This window comes from Acomys russatus, chromosome 2, assembly GCF_903995435.1.
Source record: "Acomys russatus chromosome 2, mAcoRus1.1, whole genome shotgun sequence".
Classification (NCBI taxonomy): Eukaryota; Metazoa; Chordata; class Mammalia; order Rodentia; family Muridae; genus Acomys; species Acomys russatus.
The window spans coordinates 11,415,504-11,437,338 of record NC_067138.1 but is presented as its reverse complement, the minus strand read 5'-3'; the positions used below and the strand labels follow the sequence as shown (position 1 = coordinate 11,437,338).

The window sequence follows — 21,835 nt, the reverse complement described above, 5'->3', positions numbered from 1 at the left end:
AGGTCTTCATGCTTACATGGCAACACATGAAACCATCTCCTCCATCCTGAAGGCGAGACTCTTACAGGTCATAACCACCTACAGATATGTATTCAAACAATAACAGTTGCTTGGTAATTGTTGTGTGGTAGGAAAAATACCAAATTAAAATACCACACTACCAACCAAACTCGGTATAAAATTGCACAGAAGAGTTAGCAGAAACAGAGTCACCGGATCCGTGGAGTATGAAACCTTGGCAGGTGATGGGTGCACACAGACCCTGAACTTGCAGGCTGCATCAGAATATGGAGACTGCAGAATTAAGATCTGCTGGTTTACTTAAAAGTGACAATGTTTTGTATTAATTGTGATTTTTATCATCTACGTAGAACAGGACAGCCACTAGAAACAATGACTAATCTGTGATTATGTCTCTTTGTGATGGAAAAAATCTGGCCTTTCAACTGGTTTAAAAACTATTAAAGAACAGGGCATGGTAGCACAGGCCTTTCATCTCAGCACTCCAGAGACAGAGGCAGACGGATCTCAGAGTTTGAAGCCAGCCTGGTCTATAAAGTGAGTCAGGACAGCCAAAGCTACACAGAGAAACCCTGTCTCAAAAAGCCAAAAGCAAAAAAAACAAAAACAAAAACAAAAAAAACCCAACCAAACCAACCAAGTAACCAATCAGAAAGCATTAAGGAGGATTTAGAGAGATAGCTCATCAGTTCAGAGGCCATGTTGCTCTTATAGAATGGCCAAGTTTGAGTCCCAACACACTTGAATCTGCTTGTAACTCCAGCTCCAGGGCAACCTGATGCCTCTGGCCTCCACAGGCACCGATGCTCACATATACATATACCACACAGACATACACAAACACATAATGGTATAAATCTTAGTTTAAAAGAAAAGACTACTAAAGAATCCAGGATCCTGACAGCCGTTCATGCTATGTCTCCTCTGGCTTACTTGCAGCACTAATCGGTTAATGCCTGCTGGTAGCCAGCTTGCAAGCGAAATTTCTACTGTTGCTGTTACAATGATACAGCTGCTGGGCTTTTGTTTGGTTGTTGGGTTCGTTGGTTTTTTGTTCTGTTGTGCTGTTCTACATGTCAGGATCTGAAGAGTTTGAGAAAAGTTGTATAGATGACACCCCTTTCCTGAAAGAAGGGAAATACATAAAAAAAGAACCCATACCCAAATTACAGTTTTTATTGTTTCCAAACACTTCACAGAAATAGTTCAAATTAAACACTTTGCTATATTCAAATAATTACTTTGAGTTGCTAAGCTCATAACCCAGGTAATGAGTTCTCTCTTTCATTAGTTTCTCAGGTTCTAAGCTAAGAATTCTTGTTAAATTTCCCACACACCCCGTGAGTTACGGAAACCTGCCTCTGAAAGGCCTCAGAGATCTTCCCTTACAATTATACCCTTGAATATCTGAGATTTCACAAATATATGACCTTTTGCTTTTGCTGTTTTCTTTGGATTAAAACACAAATCCCAGTAGAATGGCCCTGAACTCTTTCAAATATTTGTTAATTGCTAGTTTTCAAATTTCCTTGGATCTGTGAACTCAGAGTGAATCTCCCACAAATATTTTGAATACCCTAAAATCCAAATTGAATTTTCTGAGTTAGTCCTTAATCATTTTGTAACCTCTTTGATGAGGCGGGGTGCCTTCCGGTAGATTTAGCTTTTTGGGTTACGTGTTGAAAGACGTCTAGAAACATGATTTCTTTCATACTAATCCCCCACATTTATCTATAGAACATCCATTCTATTTTCCACCACCACTTCTATCATTTTTCTTGTATCAGAAATCTCTTCACAAAACTTGAACATTTTTCGAAAAATGTTCATCTTAGTCTGGTTTTGCCCGGTCACAAATACAAAGTGGGCAACCAGGAAACAATCTGTTTAAAAACGTTTTGGGGGCTGGAGAGATGACTCAGTGGTTAAGAGCACTTGACTGCACTTCCAGAGGTCCTGAGTTCAATTCCCAGCAACCACATTGGTGGCTCACAACCATCTATATAATGTGATCTGATGCATACTGTATACATAATAATAAATAAATCTAAAAAAAGATGTGTTGGAATGAAAAAAAGATTGTTAGAAAATCCATTATATTGAATAATCACAGTATTTCTCTAAAGAGATAAATTTCTACACATTCAGTCCTCTAGCAAAATGCTTCCAGAACACCAGTTGATTTTAGAATACAAGCTTACCCAGACCACAGGCTTCTTAATAAATGTTGAAACCTATACTACTGATACACAGACTTTATTAAGATTTTTTTTTCCACATGTAATAATAGAACATAGAGTCCATTTCATCCAAGTAGCAGTCAAGAAGGGCAGCATGTCATTCTGTAACAGCCGGCCGACACTTGTGGCTTTTCAAATTTGGTTTGCAGAAACTATCCACAATTACATCTAGTCATGCTTTTGAAAAATGCTTTAGGTCACTCTAAGCTTGGCAATTAACATTTGGCATGGACAATGATAAAAACAACCACAATAGATAAATAACAGATACAACCTCCTAGGCCATAAACATACACAGCACAAGGAAATGGTAGTGGGTCAGTAGTAACCACAGAGGAGCTTAGCAGAGCCATCTGGAGGCTTTGATCCTCAAAACAGGGGGCAGTGTCTCTAGTACAGTACAGTACAGTACAGTCACTAACACACTGGAACAAGTACAGCACAGCAAGCACATTTGCATTAATGCCTTACATCCTTTGGAGTTCCCGACAATACCTTAGTATAAAAAAATATTCAAGTTGTATTTCTCATAGAACTTTCTGTGCTTCCTAAAGGGTGCTAAATGGATTTAATGGAGGCAGCAATTTCCCCTAAGGTGGTCTATTTTAGCATTTGTATAGCTATCCAGACCTCAAAGACTTTATAGACTTTTGGAATTATCAGTGATGAGTGTGATAACGTTTCAACTTACAGTAATATCATATGTTTAACTTACAATGTCATTTATCAATGTACCTGAAATTAAATTTTAGTCTTGTAAAAAAAAAATGTGTAAGAGTAGTATAGTAAATAACCAATATGCTGAAATAGTTGCTGTTACAAATGGCAATTAGCAGGGTATGGGAGGGGACTCTACACTCACAACCCTGGAAGTTTGCGTTTCTGCATGTTTTTAACTTACAGAACAACTGAAACACATACATATCTGTCTACTTTAGTCTGGTGTCTTCAGAAACCCAAGATCAGGTCCTCATACAACTGTTTATCCAAGGGGAAAACAAAAAACAAAAACAAAAAAAAACCCAAAAACTTAGCTGGTAGTTTCTCCTTTGAAAATAATAATATACTTCCAAAACTTTTTATAACCAGAATTCAGAAAAGAACAATTTTAGTTAAGAAATCAAGTGTACAGCGACTCAAAAAGGAAAAAAATGACCTGTATAGGAAAGAAGAATCAAACTAGAGTGCCAGATGTTGAGTGATTTTGCAAAGTAGAAACACGGGTCACCTGCAACTTTTTGTCATTCTAGTGAGAGCCTCGGGGACTACCAGCGGCTCTGCAGTGCTCTTTCCTACACAAAGTGCACACTAAAGGGTGTTCTTCCCTGGAGTGGAGGTGAAGGTGGTTTCACTTTGTTTAATTCACAAACTATTTGGTCAAAGAAGTAAGTAAAGCTAAACAGAAGCACTCCGGGAGAGATCTGCGGCTGTGAACGCTGACGAGCTTCAGTCTCACTTGCAGCATTCGGCAGTGGGCCGCAGAGCGGAGGGCAGCAGCTCAGGGACTCTCCTGCGCTTGTTCCAGAGGTGGCTCCGTGCTTGTGGCACTAGTAGCATTTGCTGTGGAATTTAGGACTTCTCCAAAATCACCGCCAGCGGGCTTGGTTCCTCCTACTTTAGACTTTAAAAAAAAAAAAAAAGTGTGAAAAAGAAAAGACATCAATGAAACAAAATTAACTGCCTCTGCAGAAAGAACTCTAAATTTACTTTAGAGAACAAACGGGGCCTCTCATGACCCAATGATCATTATGTACATGTGGATGTAAGTGCTCTTGTATTGCTCAGGGTAACTTAACAGGTAAACACCTGCTTTCTTCCTTGCTGAAATGCCCCACCCCCATCAGCTAATTGCACTTCACCAGAAAATTTACTTAAAAGAACTGTGCACTCTATTATTCCAAAGTATCTCCTGACCTCTGTAGATACTTGATAAACATTTTGTAATCTAGCTATTTCGTTCAGCCACATTCATTCAGAAATGCTATTGAGTACAATGGAAAAAATAAATTATTTTTCCAGGTGCACTATAATCTTTGCAGGGAGCGGGGGGGGGGGGGGGGGGGGGGGGGGGGGGGAGTAGATACAGTGTTTCTCCATGTAGCTTTGGCTGTACTGGACTCACTTGGTAGACCAGGCCGGTCTCAAATTCACAGAGATCCACCTGCCTCTGCCTCCCCAAGTACTGGGATTAAAGGCGTATGCCACCACGCCCAGATACACGGTGCCTAGCAGCACTGTAAGCTTTTCAGCCCTTTCTTACATAAATGTCTGACCTACAGGGTGGTAGTGGCACATGCCTTTAATTTCAGCACCCAGTGAGGGCAGAGGCATACAGATCCTCTGTGAGTTCAAAGCCAGCCTGGTCTACAAAGTGAATCCTGGACATCCAAGGCTACACAGAGAAACACTGTCTCTGAAAAACAAACAAGCAAAGAAACAAACAGAGTCTGGCCCTACAGACTCAACATCATCTGGGGGCTTGTCAAGACACCTAGGATGCCAGAGAGACCCTGAGTGGCTTCCTGTGTGCTACACATGGGGAGAGCTATTCTCCAAACTACCAGGCCTGAAACCAATCCATCGGTTTGTTTGGATGCTGCATATGGCTGACATTTCTATTCTAGTTCATGTTTTTTTCAAAACTACTAGCTTGCTGTGGTGGCTCATGCCTGTACTCTCAGCACTCTGGAGCCTGAGACAGGCCGGGCGCCAGGAGCCTGCTCTCTGGGCTGTACTGTAAGTTCCTGTGAAACACTGTCTCACAAGAATGAGCCACAGGGCTGGAGAGATGGCTCAGCGGTTAAGAGCACTGTCTGCTCTTCCAGAGGTCCTGAGTTCAATTCCCAGCAACGACATGGTGGCTCACAACCATCTATAATGAGATCTGGTGCCCTCTTGCGGTGTACAGGTGTACATACAAGCAGAACACTGTATATGTAATAAATAAATCTTAAAAAAAAAAAAAATAATAATGAGCCACAACTCTGCTCTTCAGTGTGTCACCTCATGCTTCTCAGGGCTCCCTGAGTCTTATGTGCAAAGAAGAAACCACATGACAGATGACAACACTAGGAAACCAGCCAGTGACCCAAGAATGAATGCTCAGTGGATGCAAACTTGACCTTCCTGTTACCCCAATCTTAAGTGTTTGGGCATAGCCTAAAAACTGCAATCTAAATAAACTTTTCTTTCTTGTTATCCCCACCCATCCTTTGAATTGTTGGATACATTTGTACATTTGTACAACCTGTACCCACTATTACAGTCACTGAATTATGTTCCTTAACTGTAAGAAATTGTTCCAACCCATTGCAATTCAGTGTATGTAAAGGCGAATTCCCCACAAGGGGTGATCCCCTCTTCCACTAAGCTTTTGTTTGCTTGAGTTTTGTTTGTTGGTTGGTCGCTTGCTTGGCTGGGTAGGTGGATTTTTATTGTTTGTTTTAGTGTTTTTATGACAGGGTATCATTCTGTAGCCCAAGCTAGCATCAAACTCTGAGCAATCCTCTTCTTGTCTCACTCAGCCTCCCCTCCAAGTCATAGGATTACACGCATGAGCCACTGTGCCCAATTCTCAGAGTGGATGATTTTGTAATCATTTTGGAAATAATGCAATTTTTAAAGTTAGTCATTATGAAAGGATGTACATCCCAATAGAGAGGATGAAAGGGGTGGTTATGGTCAAGGTACATTTTATAAATGTGAAAATTGCTAAATAATAAATAAAACTATCCTTCAAAATAAAATAAAAGCTGGCAGTGGTAGTGGATGACTTTAATATCAGCACTTGGGAAGCAAAGGCAGGTGGATCTCTGAGTTCTGAGTTCGAGGCCAGCCTGGTCTATGTGAGTTCCAGGACAGCTAAGGCTACACAGAGAAACCTTGTCTCAAAAAACCAAAACCAAAACCCCCAAATTATAATAATAATAATAATAATAATAATAATAATAATAATAATAATAATAATAATAAAAGACGATGATGATGACAATGACTACTTAATGACATCAATGAATATAATAACAGAATTAACAGAAATATCCAACAATTAAAGACACAATATCCTTTATAAGGCATATATAAACAGGCAAATAAAACATTGAAGCACAATAATCAATAACAAAGGGAAATGTATGGGTGGGTTTCTAAAACATAACAGATGAAGAACCAACTTAATATTTTGTGCTTTCTAAACAAAAAAAATGTTAGAACAAATTTTGTTCAATAATAAGAATATCTGAAATAAAGCAAATGTCTGAAGAACTGCTTGTTTTATGTTATCTATTCCCTGAGCACCATGCCACAACATATGCTCAAAAGCACACACACGCACATGCACGCACCCACACACACACACACACACCACACAAAAACCATGTAATGTCCGTTAGTGAAACACAGATTACACATCTTAAAGTACTCTAAAGCTTTATGTGACTTATACACAACAAAGAGATTTAAGGCATCAAACAGTGTGTCATAAAAATAGTTCACCCCTTTACTTGCCTTTAAGTTTTCAACTTTTTCTTCAAATGACTTGAAAGTTGGTGAGTTTCTATGAAGACAGAAAAAAAAAAAAAAGTTAAATTATAACCACTATGAAAAAAGTCAAAAATCTCTAAAGCATCACTGGCTGGCTACATTTCTCTTTGCTTGTTATTCATGATTAGCAAAAGAACACACGTTTATCTGCATATATGTGCACCGGTATCAGCATATACACTATGTGTATGTCCACAAGCTTGCTCTGAGGTTCATGAAGACAGCCACTCTGAGATACAAGTGACACTGTGATACAGACACATGCAGACAAGGAAGACGCCAGGCCAGACCAGCTCTGTCACCTTCCCTAACATCTCATCAGAAGGCAAGGAGATGCCACCGTGGGGTCCCCTGAACTCAGGCACTATGCTTTAGAATTCCATCTTGTCTTGCATGGTGGGATGTCCATATGAGCACACACCATGCTATTGGGACAAGCAAACTGTGTGAGGTCCCATTGCAGGGACACCAATTCCCAGAAGTCAGTGTCAGACAGAGAAGGGACCAAAAGAAATCAGAGAGCTCAGAAATATATATTTCCTCCACACTCTGGGCTTTTCTCTGTCACCCATAGGTTCCTATCCACAGGACCTTAAGTACCCACCCTGTTACAAAGGTAAAACGGGGGAACAGAAGGGGGCAACGCCAATGGTTGTGAGCACACAGTGCTCAACCCCATTCCCCCTAAGCCCTGGCCAGCTGCAGCAGCCGCAGCTCTCAAGGACACACTAAATGAATTCTCAGGCCCCATACCTGCTCTAGATCAGAAACTCTAGGGGGTGGGTCTACCGTGTAGCAATATAATTACCTTTTCTAGGTGGTTCCCACAGACTCAAGTCCAAGGCAAGGGTTTATATTGTTAGGAGCCTCTGCCTCCCTACACGGGTTAAGTTAAGACCAATTACAAGTGCCCACTGAGGAAGGCTGGCTCCAAAGGCCACACTTCGATGAGGGAAGGAGAGTGGGAGGGTGGAAGTGGGGGGTGCAGGGTTCACAACCAAAGCTAACACAGACAAAAAAGGAACAAAATAACCCGGAACCCCAGAAAAGCTTCATGTTACACTGGCATGTAATTTCCCATTATTCGACTGCTTTCAGATAAAGATTTAATAAAATAAAATTGAAATAGTAATTCTTTTTTAAAAATTAGTAAATAACAGAATCTCCCATTTTGGACCTCATGGATGTATCCCAACATTGTAAGAAAAGTAGCTACAAACTCTAAGTGTTAAATGTGCGGCTTCTTAGAGGTAGAGTTCTAGTTCCCTCCTCAATGGCTTGGGTTAAACACCCTAACAAAGGACAGGGAGCATCTCATAAAGACATACTTTACCTCATGGCAGGCATGCTAATCGAGTGCTGAATGGAGCGGATACTGAGAGGCAGCATTAAAGAGAGACAGAGACAGGTTAGTGACTCAACAGCAGAAGCTGGCCACACTTCCTGATAAAGTAAGGCTTTCTGACAGCTCATTCTCTCGGCCCTGTGAACAATGATCTGCTTCCTTGAGGTGTGTGTGAGAGAGATGTCAAAGTTATTCCAAAAGAATTTACTGTTTGAGCCACTCATAGGCCAATTTCAACCAAATCATCATTAGAATAAATGAGACAAGTGCGTCTTCCCTCACACTGTGAATGCTTTTCTTGGCTCTACAAGGCATCAAGGCTCAGAAGAGAAATTATGTCCCAAGGTAGCAGAAAACTGAGACTGGAGCATGGGTCTTTAGGAGTCCTGATTCATCACCTCCCCTCAAAAAAGTAAAGTGTGCACACATACACACACACACACACACACACACACACACAACTCCTAAAGAGACACAGCAGCCATCTTCCTCTAAATATTTATTTCTAGGCTGGAACAAACCAGTTTCTAAACCTACTGTCCATTTGATGACTCTAAGTTATTGCAAATCCCATAGCACGCCTTAGCAGTAACAGTATTTCCTCTTCAGTAAGAGACACTTGGACTTGATCTCAAGGCTTCCTAGAAGATGAAGCGCTAGTCATCTCTCCATATTCTGGGGTCTGACTTCTACCCTAGAATACTACATCTCACTGACTGGCAAAGCCTGCTCTTCCTAGACTTTCCTTAGATGCCATTTCACCAGCTGAAAATATCATTCTTGGGCTTCTTTAAAAAAAAAAAAATCCCAGCACTCTGGGAAGCAGAGGCAGGTGGATCGCTGTGAGTTCCGAGGCCAGCCTGGTCTACAGAGTGAGTTCCAGGACAGCCAAGGCTACACAAAAAAATCCCTATCTCAAAAACAACAGAAAAAAAAAAAAAGTGTTTCTCTCATACTGTTATTTTGCACATAATATTTTGGTTACTAGCCTGGATTTTGGTAAGTTATCTTTCCTTTGGGAAAAGCAAACAGTTTAAGTATTACTCCTCAATATTTATAAGAGTTTGTGCATGTATTACTGTCTTCAAAGACTGCTGTTATAGGTAGCACCGTGGTATCAAGTCTAGCTTGATATTACTATGTAATTATATGCTATATGATCTTGATGTGCAGCAGACTATGAAAACTCTGGACACCACTGGGTTGTGCTCTCTTACGTCATCCACCGAGGTCCCCAGCAGACAGAGGAGGCGTGTGCTGTGGCTGCATCTTGGGCATGAACTACACAGGAGGGGAAAGTTAACAGTTCTTCTGTTTGATCTTTTGAAGTGGACTGGTCCCATAATTGGAGAGCACAGATTACTGAAGACAACCCTTCTAAATTCTTAACAAGCGAATTGAACTTGAATCATCACATGGATTGCCTCGGGCCCATCTTCAAAAGGAGCCCGGAAGAGCCACGCACCCACAAAACACCTTTGACCCTAACTCTTACGATAAATCAGTGGAGCACCACCCATCACTTCTAACCTCCTGGCGATCTGCAGAGCGTATATGCATTTGTATGGGATGCAGGAGTGTTATCCTGAAATCGACCCTGACCGACCGACCGGGAGCTCGGAGCTGGAAAGCCGCACTACCTTAGAGGCCGTGGAGGAACTGTCAGACTGTAGAAAAGCTGTAAGAACTGCGAGGAAGCCTGTTTCCCAAGAAAGGATACATGCAGGCATGGCAGGGTTAGGAAGGAGGGGGACTTGGCCATGCAGGTACAGGACAGGGTAGGAGGGGGCAGACTCAGAGCTCTCAGCATTACCTCAATTTCCACGTTTTTCCTGTAGTCGCCCGGTTTGAGTGGGGCTGGGCTTGTGTCTCCCTGCTCCTTGCTTTACAAAACGGTTATGTATTTGTGCAAAGCATCCCCTTTTTGCATTGAGCTACGGCTTGTTATTTTCTGTTCCTCAACAAAAACATTCTTCACCAGAACACTCACATCAGGAGATGCTACCACGTTCTGGCTGCTGGCTTCTGGCCGAAGAGGGTGAGTAGTGGCCAAATACGCTAAACATTCATGAGATTCGCACATAGCTTGATAATATTAACCAAAGGAAGAAATGCGTGGCTGAAGTTAAAGTTCTTAAAACTCACAGACCAATCTAGTTACTATTTCTACACTCACATTAAAAGTTTTTATTTTCCTACCAGCAGCCAGGTAGGTTCTCCCAGTAGGACACATTAAGTACACCTGATACAATACAGGAGACAAGGCTAGGACCTGCCTATAATAAGGCTTATTTTTGTTAAATTAAAAAAAAGAAATCACTGGGCTGACTTTGAGTATTTTTCTGTAGCTAAATTTCAAAATTAAAAAATATATTTAAAACGGACAACAGTCAATTGGTAGAGAAAGCTTTGAAGACAAGGTCTCTGCAGCCTTTTTAGTGGGAAGAACAGGTTTTTACACCAATTCCAGCGCCATGCCATTATCTAAGGCCCTTGACTGTCCTATCCAGATGAAATCTCACTTGGTGGGTAGCTAGGCTGCGCTAAGCATTGGGGGGGGGGGGGGATGGGAAGCAGGACGGGGGGAGCTGTTCTTTCGTTTCTGCCTCCTCTACACAAAGCCTCTTCACCTGATGTATCACTTCCAACTTCATCCAAAGCTGATGAACCCACTATGGAACCTTCTAGAGCAGAAAGCCAGAGTCAGCGCTTAACAGAGGGGCTATGGGGAGCCATCCCATCTACAAAGCAAACTCTGCTAAAATTCTCCCAGCTTGATATGTTACGCTCAAACCAGGATATAAAGCTAGGCATCTCCAAACACAATAGGAGGGCAAACTGCACAAGGAGTTTCAGTTTCAGCTGTACAGTTTCAACCTTAGGCTCACTCTGACTTTGTGTAACTCATTCTCTTAAAGCTGGACTATTTTTTTTTCTAGTTTCTGATACTGTTATCTGAGCTTTCCATCTCTAAGAACACAGAGCAAGGGAGAAAAGAAAGGATTATGCAGAGAAAGAGTGCCAGCTAGCACGTGAGAATGCCTGCCACAGGGCCAGCGTGCTGTAAAAGCAGTCCCGCGTCATCGCTCTCGCAATCTCTTCTCATGTGAGCAATCCAAGAGCAATGCCCGGGGAGCAGGGGCCACTCCCGACCTCATTGGTCTGGGGAGGGTGTCAGCTCTGGGACCAGGAGTAGTGGGTTCAAATCCTAACTGTCACCCACTTACACTGGGCTTTATAACCTTGAAGCCATTTGGTTTTCCTCTAGCTAAGTGTCCTCCCCACTGTATTATCTAAGCAATAACCACCCCTACTTTGAAAGGGTTCAGTGTCATCTTATCCAGCATATAACCATTATTAGCCATTAGTATTACATTAAACAGGAATCAACGCCATTTTCATAGTAAACTATCTCTCTTAAAAGTGTACAATATCAGCAGTTCTTAGCTCCAGCCCTACAGCCTACAACAGAATCTGGCACACAGTAAACATTTAGCAAATACATAAAAATGAATGAACACTTTAGCCAACTAAAACTGGGAATGGGAAAAGTAGAGAAAGTATTACAGTGATTCAGTTTCTAATCAAAGGCACTCTTTCACAAAGGGGGAAAGATTATTTCTTTTCCCACAAAGGGCAGAACTTTCAGCAAAAAGGAATTGCCTAGAATGACCTTAATAAACCCCAAAACAAATTAGAAATATTGAGATGAATACATAAACACTCAGTTGAAAGGCAAATACCCTGTGACATAAACATAAAATAAATTAGCATCTCTTCTTAAATGCATAAGAAATGAAACAATGGAGCCACTGAATCCTTCCTGGATGCTGTAAGCCCATCACTTGTGTTTAAAGGTAGCACTGGTTAAAATGAGAAGGTGCTTGGAAAGGATTTCTCACATTATAAGCATGGCTCAATGTGGCGCCTATACACACAGAAAACAGCAAAAAGCCAAAAGGTGGGAATGTACACACTACTTTTAGGGGTGGTCAATGATTATCCCCAAGGGTATTATGGGTCAGTTTTCATTACCTGGTCCCACCAGGATCCCAGCCTGGAGGAGCTCTCAGCCTCAAAAGCAGCTATTCTCAAACGTTCTCCCCACCCCACCTCCTCCTCTCTCTTCCTCTCTCCTTTCTTTTTCCTCTGCCATCTGTCCTCCCCTAACCTGGCCAAAATTATTACAAATACTTAAATCTCAAATGTTAGCTCACTAACTGACCACGTTTTGGTTTTTTTTTTTTTTTTTTTTTTTTGGAGTTAACACAAGCAGGGCACTTCTCTTTCATATCCCAAATTACACTAGTGTGAGTTTGTCACCCAAGAGGGACTCGGGACAAACAGCTAACAGGCTTAACCATCTTTCTCAGAGGAATTGCCAAAGGGGCCCATCCTCTCTGCTCCCACCCCACCCTGCAGAAGGGCTCATGCTACCAGCACTGGGAAACAGCCCTGCGACCCTCAAGATCTCAAAGATGTGGGTTTTCCTCATATATCTGAAAACATGAAACCAGGTTAAATGGCTTACGTGATTGCTGGTTTCTTAAGAATTCCAAAATTAAAAAGAGAACCTTTTTTTCTTGTTTCCAAGTTTTCATCAGAAGACTTCACTTCTACATATTCTTCATTTCTATGCTATTTATTTGTAAGTAAAAACAAGACAAACACCTACTCCACTCCCTTCGAGTTTAAGAAACACTGTGGAAAGGGGACAGAAAGAATGTAAGTGCTGGAAGGTAAGACGAAGACTGCGATGTGGCATCTTGTAAGCCTGACACAGAGGCAGCCATTGTTCATCACAGGAGCCATGCCTGCTGGTTCAGGCTCTTCACCTTGCTAACAGTCTGTGGAGGGGCAGGGGCTCGTGGGCATCCACCGCTGAACTATTGACAGCTAACATTCGGGGAGATGGGGAGGTCTGATATCAGTTAATATATACACACTGGTGAGTCACACAGTACTGGGATGGTTAGTTCCCAACCCAAGGTCACACAGATGGCCCTAGTTAAATTCAGTAGGGCACCAAACAAAACAAAAATTACTGAATATTGAAAGGCATCTATCTGTAAGGAGGAAGTCAGGCTGGCAGGGTGGGAGCGAAGTACGAATGGTTTGGAGATGTATTGTGTGTGTGTGTGTGTGTGTGTGTGTGTGTGTGTGTGTGTGTGTGTATGAAATTGTCAAAGAACAAAACTTACTAACTTAAAAACAGTGTAGCATAATTGACCACGTTTCTAACTGAAATAATGTAACTTGAAACTATTTAGAGCAGCAAGAGTCTGATCTATTAAGCTGGTGCACACTGAACCACACACATCTGTTCTCATCTTGCTAACAGTGTGGGGAAAGAATGGTCTATAAGGGGAAGTGTGTCATTCTGCACAGGCCTTGCACAGTGCCGTTATCTGCACACCTGACCCTGCAAGCTCTTCTATGCTTAAAGCATCCCAAGGCCCTGGGTCCTCCCCCACGTCATTCAAGGTATCTACTCTAACAAAATCTGTGTCTTTTATGGTCACAGTCTTTGAATCTGGCCGCCGCAGGCACTCTTGTGCTGTGTGACTTATGGCTTATGTGACTAAATGCTTGTTCATTTGCCTCCAACAGTCACGTCCTACCATTAATTACTTGATTTCTTTTGAACTCATGATCTTAGCCCTAAATAGCTCAACAGTGAGAGTCTGTGCATCTCTGTAATTCACTCCACTTTTCAGGATGAGTGCTGTATCCATCTATTGGCTTATTCAAGAGAAAGGGAGGGAGTAGAAGGGAGACCATGAAAAGAAAGAAATCTTAAGGGAGAGGGCAAGAAAAAAAAAAAAAAAAACAGATAATAGAATTCATGTAATGTGAAAGAATAGAGGACTATTTGCATAATAGAAAGAGACCAGCAAGAGGGGGGAAAGGAGAGAGCAGTAGGGAAAGCAATGGTGAATAAGAAAATGTATAATGACATATATGTGTGCAGATGTCATAATGGAACTCGTCACTTTGTCATCTGATTTTAAAAATTAACAACCAGAGGCCCATGCTCCTCTGTATGACATGAAAGTACACAGTGGAGAGATGGAAGAGAAAGAGAAGCCAGAGACAAGAGGGTGGTGAGGAACAGTCTGATATGAGTAGCCTATGCTGTCACCTAAGGCCATGGTGAAGCCCCGTCTCTGAGGACCATGTCTGGATCCACGGCCCTGCTGCAAGCTGGGGTCTGTGTCTGTGGCCCGTGTTACCACCAAAGGCCATTCGGGGGTCCCTGGTCTAGCCTGCAACCTGAGACCATGTTGATGCTCAAGGGCTGAGAACAGCTTGGCCCACCCATTGCCCACCTGGAAGAGAGGGGCTTTAGACCCTACTGGGCAGCACAACAGAGGTGACCCTGAGGTCATGAGAGCAGGAGGATGGGCCTCCCTCCCCTCTCCTGGAAAAAAACAAAACACAAAAAGCAAAATCACTGGTGAGCTGGTCCAGCAGCACAGGCTACAAAGAGCTGGCAGGCTAACCATCTCACTTACCACCCAGGCCCAGGTCCAGGACTTTGAGCTGTCCCACCCTAACATCTACCCCATCTATGGACTTCTGGAGTACATAAAGGGCCAGTCTGGAGATCCAAAGCTACAGGATCTCCATGACACAGGGAAACAACAGGATAGCCAAGAGGAGTCCAGGTGAGAACCCAGTAATGACGGTGGAGCAGAGGCCTGGACAGACCAGTGACTCACAGCAATGGATGTTTGCAAGTAAAGACGTGTGGACAAAAGGGTGTGCTGTGGGACACGCCATGATGCACCACAGCTTCCACAGTGACATCTGTTTTGTTTTGCTTGGGGGTGGGGGAGGGGTGCAAGGCTGAAGGAGAGAGATCAATGGGATTGGGAATCAATAAAAAGTTAGATTTTTTTTTTCTTAAGTTAACCAGAAAAGTGAGACAGGAAGGAAAAAACAAACAGTACAGCTAACTGGCCACAAGGACTCCTTAAGATGATGACGTGCAGCACTCAGGAGAGAGATGGACCCCCAGATACCCACCCTGCTTACTCTTTAAGGATCTCCACTTTCCTCCTGAAATACCTACATATATAATGAGAGTCTGCACAGGAGAGGAGCATTTGCCCCAGCATTACAGGGACCCCTTTCCTGAGACAAACCATAAAACTACCCGGTACAATTAAAGAACGGTTAGTTGAAAAATAATAAAACAGTAAAGTATGCTAATAAACCAAATATTGACAAATACATGGTAAGATCTTCCAACACACAGTACTGTAACCTTTATAAGATGAAAGAGTTAATACCGTGGGACAGGATAAATGTAGTCTATTATAATTACACAAGAGGACCCACATGAAGAAGACATCCCAATATCCTCACAAAAGCATCAAAACCAAACAGCCAGACATTAAAAGGGAGGGATTCTGAATGCCATGTTAAAAAAAAAAAAAAATATAGTAATAATTGAAACTTCAAATTTTCCACCTCCTTGGAGCCACAGTGTCGCACATGGCATACCAGAAGCCCTCCCTTGGGATTAGAAACACGCCCAAGAAGCAGCTACTGTGGATGCAGCGGAATCACACAGTGGGCACACAGGAGCATCCACCAGGACAGCGACATCTGAGCTCACACACTCAGCTCACACACTGCTAGGCAGCAGCAGGGCTCAAACTCTCCTTACCTAAAGGAATGTGAAAAAGCTTGCAATCTGTAAGAAGCCAGAGGAACCGTTAAAACAGAAACAGAAAGGAAGTTCTAACGAATCACAGTAAAATAACCTACTTATTAGTACATGTTTTACACGGCCCCTAGAACACTACAGATTCCGTCGACATTAAAAGAGGTGAGAGCACCCAGCAGGTGCTGCACACACAAATCATCCAAAGGTTCAGGAAATCTATCCTTTCGCTACTAACGCTTAGAACAACGTTGCTGTCAAATATAATGGGTGAGGAAATGGATTTTAACACACAAGTATAATATACTGACCGAACCAATCAATTCAACTTACAAAATTCTGGTTGTAAAACCTATTTTCCCCCATGAATAAAACATACAGAGTCATGCAGTCTAGGCCGAGAGAAAGACAAACAAGGTGTGCACACCAGCGGAAGCAGAGCCACTGTGAGCAAGGATGACCATGGTGGGCGAGAATCTAATCATGGGGATAGATGGAAGCACAAACACACCATCAAGTGGCCCTACCAAAATGACAAGAAAAATTCTGCAAACTAATCTCAAAAAAGAAACTCAAAGTCGAGACCTGGCCCGGAGCATGGACATGGGTAAAGCTTATGGGTTAGGACAGATCAGGGCACGAGTAAGCACCTTGAAACCACACACCATGACATACAAATGCCACACGCAGACAGTGAAGGCCCAGCATGCACTGCAGTGCTCTTTTGGTACTCATGCCCAGAAAGGTACCCGGCTCTGCCCACACTCACACGGTTGCGAACGCCACAGATGTACTCACACTGCGGGATCGAGAAGCACTGAGATGCACAAGTTTGCAACCAGAATTTTTCAGCAGCCCTTAAAGGGATTCAAAGGATGCTCATTTTGGAGGTTAGAATACTAGGCCTAGAAGAATTCAGGCAAGCATTTCAGGACTTGGTTTGAAGGAAGGAGTACCCACAACCTAAGGCAGGTACCAACAGCAAATCGGTGCAGCAGTTCGGTTTGCCGGTATGATTCAGTGAGCAAGGGGAACCACATACGTACTTTACATCTTCCAGCTTCTTGGTGATGACTGAGCCAACAGACGAAAACGCAGCGGAAGCCTTCTGTCCAGCCTGAGTTAGGGTTTCAGATGTCTTCTTATATCTACAGTCAAGAATGAGTGAACAGGGGAGAAATGTCAGCAAGGCTTTTCTACCCATTCTCTCCAGTACAGTGGCCATCCCCTGTTGAAGAACTCAAGAACGGAACAGTTTTTAAAACGTCTAATGTTCTCTATGACCGTCAGGGCAGCAATAGTCACTCCATCATGATCTTCTGGTGCCCTGGGCAGAGACCTACAGAGGAATAAGCCAAGCATCAGGGTGAAGCTGTCAAACTCAAATGCCCCCTCCCTCCCAAAACAGGAAAGCTGTACCTACAATGGCCGTCCAAGGCCTGGCCAGGTACTCAGTCAATTAGCGCTTGCCTTCTAAGCCCAAGGTCCCAAGTCTGAGCCCCCAAAATCCATGTAAAAAAACAGCTGGGCATGGTAGCTCTGGCCTGTAGTCCAGTGTTGGAGCGGCAAACAAACAAAGGGGTCCCTGGGGTTCACTGGCCAGCCCGTCTAGTCTACTTGAAAAGTTCTAGGCTAGTGAGAGACTCTGCCTTAAAAATAAAGAAATAAAAAAACCAAACCAAAACAAACAAAAACCCAGATGCTTGGTACCTGAGGAGCAACACTGAAGTGGTCCTCTTACCTCCAACACTTGTGCAAACAGACACAGACCAAGATTCTGTAAGGCAAAAATGACTGACCTCTGAGACAGTGGACAGAAAAAGCTGAAGGCTACGGCCAAATTATCTTGTGATATTTTTAGTCTCGTTGAAAGCAAGGCTCCTGTGTTTAAAATCTTATGGATATCAGAACCTTAAAAAGGTATTCTCAGCAGATCGTGAGCTTCTAACAATCCAAAAGCTAAGACTATTACCTGAGGGCATCTGAAAGGCACAAGAGAGTCTCCTTTGTCTTGCTGTACCCTACCCACCTGTGGGCTCCCCAGCTGTCTCAGTCAATGCCTGGACTTCCTTATTCTGGGACCAGTGAAATCTTATTCAGTCACTTCTATAGTAAGAACACACCTTTCGGGGTAACTGGAATCTCTGTTACCAGGCCACAGTTCCTCACACATGGCTCAAGAATAAACTACCACTGTTTCCCTTTACAGGAGAGTTGTGTTCTAGGGTCAAATGGCTAACACCATGAAAGAAGTGAAAATGAGCCAGAGTTTGCAACCTCACTTTTCTTTCACTCTTCTCTACATCTGCCAAACAAAGCAAAATGAAAATCAAATTCCTCAGCTGCCTTTTATCAATGCTACCTCACAGAAAGTGCTCAGAAGCAAAAGGGTAAATCACATAGACTGTAGCATCCAAATGCATTTCATGAGTTTTTTGTTTTTTTGTTTTTTGTTTATTTTTTGGTTTTTTTAGTTTGCTGCAGCTACCCCATAAGAACTTGCTTGACTTTCAATGTATGTACAAGCCAGGCAGCAGTGGCGCATGCCTGTAGTCCTAGTACTCAGGAGCAGAGGCAGGAGGATCTCTGTGAGTTCCAGGCCAGCCTGATCTACAGAGTCCAGGATGGCCAAGGATACACAGAGAAACCATGTCCCGGGAAAAAAAAAAATCAGTGTATATACACGACACCAACATAGAACCAGAAATGATCACTCTCCCTTATAGCTATCAACCAAGCAAGTCATGGAATCTATCCAAAGGATCAAGGTTCTCCACTACAGAATCTAATGCTGAGGCATTGCTTGGGTTTTTGTTTTGTTTTGAGTTTTGGGGATTTTTGTTTTGTTTTGTTTCTTACTACATCAAGATCAAATACCAGGGACAAACATAGTTTGTGGTTAGTATACTCAAAGATTAGTTCCTTGTATGTTTTCCTCTGCCAACTAATATGGGGGGAGGGGATGAAACAAGAGCGAATACTTGACACTAGGGGTGGAGCTCAGTGCTAGAATATTGCCTAGATGAGCAAGGCCGCAGGTTCAATTCCCAGCAGAGGGAGGAGGAAGGGTGGTTAAGGTCCCCTCAAGTACTGTCCAGAGGGGAATAGATGGCCTCACTGCTACTGTTGTTAGTGGCTCCTGATTTTGCCAACTCTCAGTGATAACACTGTATCATAGCCTGCGTGTCCACAAACTGGCAAACTCAGGGACTGGCCTCTGCTATTAGCATATATGAGACACTGTGATGCACGAATCCTAGGCTGTTGGAGAGCAAAGTAAAAAATGACCACCTCCACACATGGCCAGATCCGAGTTCAAATCCTGATTCCGCCACTTGGAGAGATTTGTAACCTCCAAATCTCACTTCTCTGAGCCTATTCCTACTTTGGTGTTATCTCATTACCTCATCTGTTGGATTATTCTGAGAACTAAATAACACTGTCAGCATTTTGGAAAAACCAATAACCCTCCCTAAGCTGATGTCATCATGTGCTATGATAAACAAGCCAAGAAGCTCACACTGAACCGGATCCCACCATGTCTCTTCTTACATGACCACTATGTAACTAAGTGTGGGCGGTGTGCTGGTGTGAACAGAAATGACCCTCGAATAGACTCATATGTTTGCATGCTCGGTCCATAGGGAGTGCCATTATTAGGGAGTGCCATTATTAGAAAGTGTGGCCTTGTTGGAGTAGGTTTGGCCTTGTTTGGAGGAAATGTGTCACTGTGGAGTCTCAGATGCTCAATCTGGGCCTAGTGTCATTTTCACTTCTGATGCCTGCAGAACAAGATGCAGAGCTCTCAGCTCCCTGTCCAGCACCATGTCTGCCTGCGTGCTGCCATGCTTCCTGCCAGGATGATGATGAACTAAACCTCTGAACTGTAACGCAGCCGCAATTCAACGCTTTCCTTTATGAGAGATGCCACAGTCTCTCCACAGCAATAGAAACCCTGACTAAGATGGGTGGTGTATCCAGCATGGATACACTGGGAAAAGGGATGAATCACATCCCGAGCTGTACAAAATAAGATAGAAAGAGACTTAGTCATGTTATATCATAGAATTTCAAACTTGTGAATTTTATGTCTAGAAATTTCCAATTGATATTTTCTGACTGTGAGAGAAAGGAAAAAAAAAAAAAAAAACACACAGGAAGAGAGGACCACTACCCAACATTTTTAGAACCTAAATATGGTTCCCTCAACCTGTACATGAGACTTTATTTCTTAGAATGTTCTGGGAAACCGAAATTAGAAAAGAGTCAGGCACTCTGAAGAACTGAACAGAAAAAAGGCTGTGTGGGCCAAAGGGAAACTATGGAAACAACCTCACTCCCCTGCCCTCCTCTCCCCACAGAACAAACGTGCCCTTCACGTGGTCTAGAAACGTGTGCCATTGAGAGAACATACGCAGAGGTCGCCGTCACGTCCTGCCACCCTTTGGCGATATTCTGCTTGAATTCCTGGAGTGAAGTGATGCCAAGTTTCCGCTTGATCTCGGCGAGATGCTTCTCTTTTGCTGCCAACACCTGAGACAGAGTCTGGATTTCTTCTTCCACCTACAAGGGACAGGGTTGAGAAAAGCATGCAACAATAGCTCTGTGGACTATTAAGGACATCAAAGCACGCTAAGCTCTGATGTAATCATCACCACCGGGGAAGGTGTGTGCATTTGTTTGTTTGTTCATCTGAGACAAGAGTCTCACTGTGTGTCTTTGGCTGGCTGGAGCTCTGTATTTAGACCAGATTGGCCTCAAATTCAGAGATTCATCTGCTTCTGCCTCCCACAGGCTAGCATTAAAGGTGTGTACCACCACACATGGCTACACTTATTGTTCTTATTAATTTACCTGTCTTCATAAACAATACTGTTTAGTAATAAGCAGGGTGCACACTGCTTTCTTCCGCAAGGCTACTCTCTGTGCTGTCAGCTGTCCTACTGTGTTATCTTGGAAGCCCGGTGGCTTCTTCCTTTACACAGGTAATCCTCAAGCCATTCTAACCCCACTGTGCTGGCCTCTTTCCTACCAGATACTTCGATTCGGCTGCCTCCAAAAGCTGCTGCTATGATCTACATCAAGTAACCCTCGACACCCACCCCCCAAACCCACACAGCCAATCCTCTTACATATTTCAGAAGATTTCACAGCAGATCTGCCAAAACCACAGAAGTAATGAATCAAGCAGTGGCCACTGAGAGCCCTGCTCTATGTGAGCCCCCAACCTAGAACAGTTGCCCATCCCATGGCTGAGTGTAGTGATGCACCAATATCAAAGAGGGGCTAGACTTTTCAGAGTCTCTCTTCCAGGAGCCTGTTTGAAGAGATGAGATACTGACGGGAGAAGCTGAAAAGATCTGGAGCCAGAAGCATCTGAGTATAAGCGAGATAGTGAGATGTGGTAGAAGCCAAAAGTGCAGAGTAGAAGAGGAGGCTACACCGGCTACACCGGAAGGACGGAAAAGGGTGGTGCCACAGCATCAGGCCCACACCAGGTAGAGACAGAAAACTGAAAGTGGGGTTCCAGAGGTCTACCCATGAAGACCCTTGTGCAAACAGCGGCATCCTCAACCGTGCAACACAGGCGCGTGATCCCAAAGCCAAGAGGGTTTAGGAAAACAACAAACAGCTTTACTGGGTCAGTTCCAACCAGAAAGGACATCTACTAAACATGAGGCGATATGCTGCTCAACAAATGAGAAAAGAATAAATAGAACCTAATGAGGGAGGGGGAGGTAGGGAGGGAAGGAAGGAGGGGGAAGGAAGGAGGGGGGAAGGAAGGAGGGGGAAGGAAGGAAGGGGAAGGAAGGAAGGGGAAGGAAGGAGGGGGAAGGGAGAGGGAGAGAGACAGACAGACAGACAGAACTGTACCAGCACTGAGCACCATACTGAGATGACATTAATGGACCAATGAGTACAAAATAAATGCACAGCCCTCTGTGCTCAAACATTAAACATGACTGTTTGGATTGTTCAGCTATATACTGACAAGATGGACTATGAGGAAAAAAA

The 21,835-nt window shown here is 43.2% G+C and overlaps 1 protein-coding gene across 5 annotated transcripts in view; it reads right to left on the bottom strand.

The window, feature by feature from the left end:
* Positions 1-3,704: 3,704 nt before the first annotated feature.
* Tpd52 (tumor protein D52) overlaps positions 3,705-21,835 on the bottom strand; it is an 84,825-nt gene continuing 66,694 nt past the window's right edge. For 4 of the 5 annotated variants that reach the window (XM_051158354.1, XM_051158346.1, XM_051158339.1 and 1 more), the window contains exons 3-7: positions 20,235-20,383; positions 16,867-16,968; positions 8,137-8,178; positions 6,768-6,816; positions 3,705-3,882 (exon numbers count right to left, since the gene is read on the bottom strand). In XM_051158354.1, the coding sequence (XP_051014311.1) occupies positions 3,760-3,882; positions 6,768-6,816; positions 8,137-8,178; positions 16,867-16,968; positions 20,235-20,383 (465 nt within the window). In that variant the 3' untranslated portion in view covers positions 3,705-3,759. The remainder of the gene's footprint in view (positions 3,883-6,767; positions 6,817-8,136; positions 8,179-16,866; positions 16,969-20,234; positions 20,384-21,835) is intronic. The other variant, XM_051158331.1, reaches the window with a different exon arrangement.